Raw genomic sequence first — 9,359 nt, forward strand, 5'->3', positions numbered from 1 at the left:
GCAATTAGGGTCAATTGCTTGTGAAGAAAGCTCAAAAGAGTCCAAGAATAGAATCGCCTACGCAGCTAGCATAGCTAGGAAATTAAAGGGGTCATAACCTAACCATTGAAAAAATGAAAAAGAGTCCTAAATTCACCCACTCTCCCAATAATTGCATTGGCTTAAAGACACAAGCTTGGAGTAGAAGAAACCATGCCCTGCCTAAAAGGCTAAAACAGTGGCTGTTGTCCCTGTCCTGGAGGGTCATGGGGGGTTCTTGGACCACCTTTATGTGCCCCCACGCGTTATTTTGTTTTGTTTCCAAGTCCCACATGCATCAAATTCTCAAAAGTTATGTGGGAAGCAATGATATGATATTGGATTCTTGTTGCTACCAAGTCCATCCCCTTGTGTAGAAAAATGGAAGCACCCAATCGTTTTTTGGTAATTGGAAACCCCCCACCATTCACTCTCACATTTGCACCCAAACTTTTTGAGTTAGGAACTTAGATGAAGCATCCCAATTTCAAATAGGAAACACAAGGATTATTATTGGTGCTTTTTTCTTGTCATTGTTAAAACGTGGTGTTCTTATCTAGACTTTGGACAGTTATGAACTAAAGGAGTGTCATAGAGGCACCTGGCTGTCCTCCATTAATAGCTTCCATCAATTAGGTTCATTTTCTGGGTTGGCTTTATCATAGTCAAGTTAATTAGTTGAGAATGAACTTCTGTAAACTATCAGGCCAAGAAAGTTAGGATCTTTATCGAGAATTTTCTACCACGCTGATCAGAATGACCTGAAGAACATGTCGTTGTAGTGCAGAAGGTTACTTTTTTGACTTTGTTACCAAAATTACTCGTTTAATTTTACAATTTTAATCATTTGGGTCATGAAAAAGAAATGATATTCTACGAATTTTTGCAAGGTATTATAGCTTTGATCAAGCTATGTCGGCCAATTAAATGTCATCATCTTTAGGTTATAGAAGTTTCATAAAAAGAGACTATGGGGATACTAGGCCTTGAATGGTAAAGCTGTACCCTTTAAAGATGGACCCTTTTAGGTACATCCCAACCGTTGGGATCCCTTCTTTTTTGGATGGAATTTTAATTGGGCCTCCTAGGCCTAGTAAAATTGGCCTGGAAATGAGGAAGAACAACGGCTATTGAAGACAAAGTTGAAGGCTTAGAATTAGGGATAATGGCTTTGGCAAATTTATTGGAGTAGATAAGGTTTGTTACATGGCCACTTCTCTACTAGCTAAAAACAAGCAAAGTCTTATGGAATAGATTGATCTATTTTGAAACCTAGCACAAGAGAACAAAAATAAGAAAAAAAGCAAACCTTTTGTTTTTTTTTACTGGGTTTTTACATTAGGGTCTAAATTTTCATTTGAGATTAACAAAAAATATAGACGGAGGTTCCAAAGCGTCCGATGTGGCTTGTCTATCGCCTGTAATATGAGGCGATCACAAAATTCCTCATTGTTGGGGCATAAATGGTTATCTATAAACCTTTACAAATCAAATTTTATCGTGAAAACTTTATGTCCCTAAACTCTTACCTCTTTGTGTGTCATACTATTTCTTCTTAATTGTTCTATTTGAGTAATTCTCAACTCAATTTCCCGGACAATCACAATTTCACTTAAAATAATTGTTTTGTAATCCAAAAATGAAACTAATGAAATGTAGGTATGACTACATGAGATTAAATTAATGAATGACAACTGTTACCTCATCTAAATCACTTCATTGTCTTCATTCTCCGCATGATAAAATAAAACAAATTGATAGTTCTAGGTGGGTTATGCTCATGGAGACAGAAAGCAATCTTCTTGTTGACATTTTTTACTAGCGTGAACTGTAAAGCACACAGATTAAACAGACAATTCCATAACGTCATTTTTTCACCAGTGATGCCAAGTATATGACTTTTCAACCTAGTTTAAGCAAGGCACAATTACCAAAACGACCTCCATTTCTCAAGCTTGTTACACATTCAAACCTACAATACACACATCACAGTTTACAGAGTCGCAGACTACAGAGCCAATCAACAAATATCTCTTTAAAACTCTCCATCTCTCTCTCTCTCTTCGTGTTTCAGTTTGGGCCAGTTTCTTGGTCTGTGCCACACTCACATGCCAATCCTTAATCTCTTCGAATCTCAAAGTTTGCTGATCTGGGTACCCTATGTTTCTTCTCCTTTAGATCATAGTTTTTGATGGTTTAAAATCTTTTCGTTTTTTTTCTTTTATAGCTCTAACTGTACAAATCTACTGACTGAGGAAAACCCACATCGTTTCTGGTCATTTCTGAGTCTGCTATGACTTCCTTAACGGATTCAAAGTGTTGGGTTTCTTGTTGAAGATGCAACAAACACTTTTTTCATATAAGGTCAGTGTCATATCTCTCTTTTTTTCATCTTTTTGTGGATTGGAATATCTGCCTCTGTTTTAGTGCTCTCTGTTTGTGATGTTCATGAGGGTTGAAGCTAATTGTGATAGTCATATCAAGTTCATCATGTATGTTGTTCATGCTGGTTGTGTCTGGTGGATCTTGCTTGTATTGGTTTTTGGAGATTTTTGTGTTGTTTTGGAAGTTTAATCTTTCTGTTTCTGTTGGGATTTGTAGTTATGTTGTTTCTGGATGGTAAAGTTTGTTACTTTCATTTTACCTGTTTCCAAAGTTTCAGTCTTTGTGATTAGTTTTGATGTGTTTCCAACTCTCGGGAGTAAGCCCACATGGATTTCAAGTTTATTGGGTGAAGAGTATGAATCTGCGTATTCATATTTCATATGTAGAATCCGATTGCAGACATGCAAGATCGGATTTAGAGTAGTTGGATGAAATCACAGAAGCACTTTTTTTTTTCTTCTTCCTTTTTTCCTTCCATATTGGGGCTTTTGAGATTTTTAACATGTAGGTCCTTGGGCCTAATTTTCTTTCTGTATACAAAACAAACAACAATTCTCACTCTCTTGAGAAATATGTTTCTTCAACCAACTGAGGCTATTACCTTTGCAAGCTATCAAGTTGAAAATACTATCATTTGTAAGTCTAAACAATAGGATAAAGTGACCTAGAGTTGTGGCTTTCCTTTACTTCACATGACAGTTGAACTAATGTCTGATATGACTTCTTATCATAAGATGCTTTTTCTTCAGTTCTTGAGCACATATTGTGACTATTAAATGTATTTTGGCAGAAGCCCCTGACAAACAAATGGCTTTCATTGATATGTTGAAGGGAAACGAAACCTAGTCAATTTTAAATTCTTAGACCTTTTTGCATATGAGAACTGAGTTCCATTTGTCATTATATTTCATAATCCATTGGTCAAGGGAAGTAGTGGATGCTTTGCTTGTAGCCATTGAATTTGGTTATTTGAAGGAGCATTCATTTGAAACAGCTACTGATTGGTCCTTTATTTTTTTCCCACTGTCTAGTTACTTTTGTTGGTTGATAGGCAATGTATGAATCTGTAATCCGATCTAAATATGTTTCGGAAAGCCATCACATGTTTAATATTGCACTAAGTTGTGTTTTTAGCTGAATATTAGTGGCAAATGGGAATTCCTTTTTCAATTTTAAATATTACACATACATATGTGAAGATCACATCTTTTGTGTGTTCTCTTTGTACCAGAATATTGCATGAACTTTTCTTCTGTGGAGTTTTGAGATATGGGGAGAGGTAGAGGAAAGGGAAAGAGGTTAACTGTCACCAATCATGATGATCCTGGAAGCGGCGAGGAAGAGAAAATACCCGCACAAAAGAGAAGAGGAAGACCACTAAAGCCTTTAAAGGATGAGATTGATGAAGAAGAAATAGAAAAAGTAGAAGCAGATGATATTGAGAATGCAAAGGTGGGTATTCCAAGTAAGGAGATAAAAAGCCCCTCTGCAGCAGAGAATGGAAAGAAGAGGAAGCGGTATTCACAGGCCAAGGAGAAGTCAGATTCAGTGAAGGAGGAAAACGGTAATGGAACACGATCAAGTACAGATGACTCAACTAAATCTAATGGATTTCGGCATAATGGGAGCAGGCGGAAAAATAAACCCCGTCGAGCCGCTGAGGCTGGGGTTGAATGCAAGTGAGGTTGTGGTTACGTATTGCGCTGGTTTCTTGTGTTCCACATTGCCAGAGCAATCACAGGACAGGAAGTGAGACCTAGTAAATCTCTAGTTTTTCTTCTTTTTTCTGGTTAATTGTTCTTTCTTTGGTAATTTCGTTCCTGATTCGTTTTTGATTTATTTGTGAAATTCGGAATGCATTCTGATGATATTTTAAATTTTGACTATTTGATTTCTTTGTCTTGTCTTGTATAATTTTCAGAACATATTTAAGCAGTTTCTGTCTCTCAGATTGTCTTCTGTCTTGTTTGCTATTATTTAAATAACTGTTAGGGTATGCATTATCTTCTGTCCAATTATTCTCCATTTGGAGGTTCTTAACCTTTAATAGCTGTCTATTTACAATAAGGATTTTTCTATGTCAGAAGTCTACAATATTCCAACCTTTCGAATTACCAAAAAAAGAAAAAAATTTATAAATTAGATAGATTTCTAGCATTAACTTTTCTTCGTTGTTAAAATTACATTTGCTTTTTTCTCACAACTTTGTCAAGGCATTTTGTATAGTTCCATCTTCTTCTTACCTAATTGTCTTCTATACTGTAATTTTCTACTGTCTTCTTTAACTGGCTTTGGATTGCTGGATTGACAACTGAACTCTTGCAATATCAGTCTGTAATTTTGTTTGTTTCTGCTTCATTGCTCACTTGTTCTTGTATTGATGACTTTTTTGTCTGTCTCCAAACCTCAAACACATGAATGCCCGAAATGGTGTGTGCATAAACACACACACCCCACATTCTAGATTACTTGTGTTATCTCTTTTAGATTATCTAGGTGAAGATCTTAAGCTTACTTTGAAACTTCATTCACTTAGGAGGCTCCACAGAAATTGCATGCTTTTTATATATGCTAGCTTCAGAAGCTTCATCTAGATAGCTGTATTACCCTGTTCTGTGGTGTTAAATTCGGAGTATATATGAGAGACCTCTATGATACACAATTACACGTGTGAAAAATGATTTAGGTTGAGTGGGTCTATACTGAAAAGGTTATTCTATAAAGAGTCTGACAAGAAAAGTGTGTATTTTACCATAAAGTAAACTTAATTCTCTTCTTGAAAGGTTCAACTGAAGCTTAGAGGGTGTAGGCACCTTGGTGAGCCTCGAGGCATGCTACAGCTAAGGGGAGGATTATTAGTTTACAGGGCAGACACTTTCTGCTTTCTTCTTAGGCTAACAAAATGTAGTGGTTCGTGCAGGGCCCTAGTTCTCTATGATATTGCTATTACGATTAAACGTTCTGCTTACATGATAAATCGCATTTAACTTTACAATTCCTATCTAAACTCTTTTGCAACCATATTCTAAAATTTAATGTTTTGTTCTCTGTTTCTGTACATATGCCAAGCTGAAATTGGTGGTAAGGTTGAGTGCATAACCAAGTGAAGTCAAGGTTGTTTGTTTAGGCTTTAGACTGATTCAGCCCAGTGAATTGAAGGTTGTGTTCGGATCTGTGTTCAGTCAGTCTCAATAACACTACTTTATTTATTTATTTATTTTTCTGTAGAAGTAATATTCGTCTGTTGGTAGAAAAAATAATTTAGGTTTTTACTTCGTGTTTAAGTTACCTTAATAAATTACACAAAGATAATAGTTCATACAGGAGTGCTAGTATTCGGTAACTATAACATCGCAAGTTTGCAAAAGTACCAAGAATGACTGGATTTTTTGAGTATTGAGATGCTTGAGGCCTCGAGGGCTGCTAACCCTAAGTATTAATGCAAACGGCTGGTCCTGAGTCTTTAAGGCCTCAGTTGAGAATTATCCTTAGGCCCCTATTTTTCTATTGATAAACTCGAATTAGTCTTGGAAAAAATCCTTGTTTCTAAATTTGTTAAGAGTGCGACAAAGTTCTATGAAAATTCAAGTTTCTAAAATGTATTGAGAATTAACATAACTACACTTAAATAAAATGTAATTTTTTTTCTTCTTTTTTTGAGGAGAAATGAAAACACTTTTATTAATCGGACCCAAGTACAAGCAGTAGTAACCGTTACAAGAAGCGAGCCACGAACTGGAAACAAACTTCAAAAATGTAATTTCTTTTTAAGGAAAGAAAAATATATATTTTAGTGGAAGTGTCAAACTGTACTGCAAATTTATGCAACAAAAATAAACTTCTACTGCAAAACTGAGCAAAATTATAGCATTGAGGATTAAAACTCATTAAAAAAAACAAAGCACAATCTCTTTTTCATTCTCTACTGAAATCTAGAAAAGTAGACTTTAATTTCCAGAGATTGCAACAAAAATGACCCAAAAAAAAAAAAACTGAAGATGTGGAGGGAAAAGTTGAGGAAAGTAAGGGCCCGTTCGGTATCATTTTGCGATACTATTTTTTGTTTTACGAATTTAAAAACTTATATAATTTGCGTTTGGTGAATTAAATTTGAAAAACAAGGAAAATGAATTTTAGGAAACAATTCAAGAACTATGAATAAACATGGGAAATGACTTTTTGACGTTTTCATTGTTTCCTGAAAACAACCTGCCCTGCAATTAGAGAAAGTGATATATATATATATATATATATATATATTACTTTGAAGCACATATATAGATCCACAAACTCTTCTCCTCTCTTTTGATCTTTCTCTCTTTCTTTCCTACAATTTCCATTGAGACTTATTCTCTCTTCTCATAAACTCATCTACTTTATCTTCTGTTTGAACTTTCTTCTTCCCCGTCTTTTACAATCAATTGAAACTTGCAAAATCATGCAATAGAGAAGAATGAAAGATTTAGAAAATCCCTCTTTCACGTGTCAGATCTAATTTATACAGATGATTTAGGGTGAAAGCTTCGGTATTTTATGCTTCAATATAATTGAATTAACAACTAAGGTTGACACATTTGATTGAATTATCTTTTTGAACTAAAGATTCAAGAGCTTGCAACTTCATATGATATATTTTATAAACAAAATTGAGGGAATTGATTCTTCTTGTTCAATCTCCTTCACAATACTCTGTTTCTTTTCTCATAACAATCAATAAAGGATTCATCATCAATACAAACAAAATAGTCAATCTTTCATGATTACTGAGGAAAAACAAAACTGAGTGCTATAAATATGTTTTTTTTTTTAAATGATAGATATGTTTTTAATATTTCAAGTTTTGAAATACTTGTACTGAACATGTATTTACATCTTAAAAACTTATAGTTTAATTCTCCGTTTTCATTCTACAATCCAGTATTACAAAAATAGTTTCATAAAACGTTACAGGACACACCCAAGATTATGTGTCTTCTTGTTTTATAGAAAAAAATAGAAAGATTTTGCAAAGAGAAAATGCCCAGGAGAGATCTCAACTTTAATAATTCCTTGACTTTTCAATTTCCTGTGATCAGTTTTTTTTTTTTGTCATGGCACATTTTGTTATACATTAGGTTTTATATTTGGTGCCCCATTTACTCTGGTACCCTGGGCTATCGCCAAGCCTGCCCAAGTGCCCATCACTAGGGCCGGGCCTGTTAATGCATACTTTGGTACTAGAAGACCAAAAATTTTCAGAATCTCAAATGGTGGTTTCAACTTTCAAGTGTGTAGTCATGGGTACCTTGGACCTGGAAAGGTACTATACTGAAGCGCTCCTACATAGAAATTGTATGGCTGCCACTCTGTACTTGTACTAGTATTGTACTGACGTGGTAATAGATTCTAGATATAACTAACATATAACTAATTTTAGCTCTTGCCACTGATGTAAATGACATTTATAACATTGCAAATGGAGAGAAAGCATATTTGCCTCTGGCCCCTGTATATGCATCAAAAGTGGGTTCATGCTAGTAGATTGACATTGTTGAAGAGAAAATGAACTTTGATATTTCTAGTATAAAAATGAAAAGAAAGGAGATTGATCTTTCTATAGTTATTGCTAAGGATGGCAGTGCTGCATTTCTGAGGAGTGATTGTTTGCAGTTTTGAATAGTCATTGAGTTTACATGGAAAAAAGAGAGCCACCGAGTACTACTGAGATTTGTTATTCTCATTCAAGCTTGGTTGATATTTCTGTTTCCGAGTCTGTCTATTTTTGGATGAAGAAAAACCAGTTACGTGATCATTTAGGCCATCTTAGCTGATTCACTGATTGCTCTGAATAGTTTGAATAATTTCAAAACTTGTGGTTCATACCGATCTGATCAGTCAAGACGATCATCTTTCGTTTTACTTTGTTTATTGTTCCTCATGAACCACGGTACTGGAATATGATAAGGCAGCAATGGCGTGTAGATTACTGAAACAAACATGGCGATAAAAAAGTGGGCAGTGCAATTAAATATGACTTGGTTTGTCGTTGATATGAATTGCAGATCGACCTCAACAGCTACTTCTTTTATTCAGGTTATATATATGCAAATTCTTAAACATTAAAAGAGGGCTAAGCGCCTAAGCACATGTATTGGAATATTCAATGTAATCACCATACTATAGCCTAGACGTCGCGATCAATCTTAATTAGGCACAGTATCTATGAACAGCCTAAGTGAGGTTGAAAATTAAAGTTAAATAGACTCAGTGTAGACTTCTTTTACATGTGTAAAAATATTCATTGTGAAAATTCAAGATTCAATGGCCATGTGATATATGTAAGACAATCAATGCACTGTAAACAATTCTCATTCTTTTTATATTTGTAATAGTTGATCTTAATTTAAGTCCAAAACAATATTTGATTAGTATGCAACAACAATCTCAATGAAAATAATGAGCCCACTATAAGCAATTCTCGTTCTTTTTATATTTGTAATAGTAGATCTTAATTTCAGTCCTCATCAAAATTTGAACCCTAGCTGCTAGAGATTGGGAGAAAAAAAAAAAGTCTAACCTTCTCTCCTTCATCTCCTTCATTTTTTTTTACTTCCATGACACAAAGAGGCGTCATCATATAGGCCACACCTTTGAGATGTGGCATCAGTTTGATCATTTAGTTACTATCAGAAGTAGGGCTGTCACTCAGTCGGTTCGAATCGGTTATAGGTATTACCAACTTCAAAACCAAAGCTTTCGGTTTCAAAACTGAGTTACCAATTACCAATCAAAATTTTCGGTTGTTAATTATATCTACCAAATTCGGTATTACCGACTTTAGAACAACTAATTCTTTATAATATAAATTAGAATGAACAAAACTAGGTTTTTGAATTTTATAGTCATAAACTTTGTATTCATCTACTATTTATAGCTTTCTTTTGTATATATGATATCAAGTTTTAGCAATTTTCAAT

At 34.5% G+C, this 9,359-nt stretch overlaps 1 protein-coding gene across 1 annotated transcript; it reads left to right on the forward strand.

Moving 5' to 3' along the window:
• The first annotated feature begins 2,015 nt into the window (after positions 1-2,015).
• Positions 2,016-4,352, forward strand: LOC112164784. Its single transcript, XM_024301094.2, has 2 exons — positions 2,016-2,382; positions 3,635-4,352. The coding sequence occupies exon 2, from the start codon at positions 3,673-3,675 to the stop codon at positions 4,084-4,086; it is 414 nt and encodes a 137-aa protein (XP_024156862.1). The 5' UTR covers positions 2,016-2,382; positions 3,635-3,672; the 3' UTR covers positions 4,087-4,352.
• Positions 4,353-9,359: the final 5,007 nt, after the last annotated feature.

Source organism: Rosa chinensis, chromosome 5 (assembly GCF_002994745.2).
Source record: "Rosa chinensis cultivar Old Blush chromosome 5, RchiOBHm-V2, whole genome shotgun sequence".
NCBI classification, from domain to species: Eukaryota; Viridiplantae; Streptophyta; class Magnoliopsida; order Rosales; family Rosaceae; genus Rosa; species Rosa chinensis.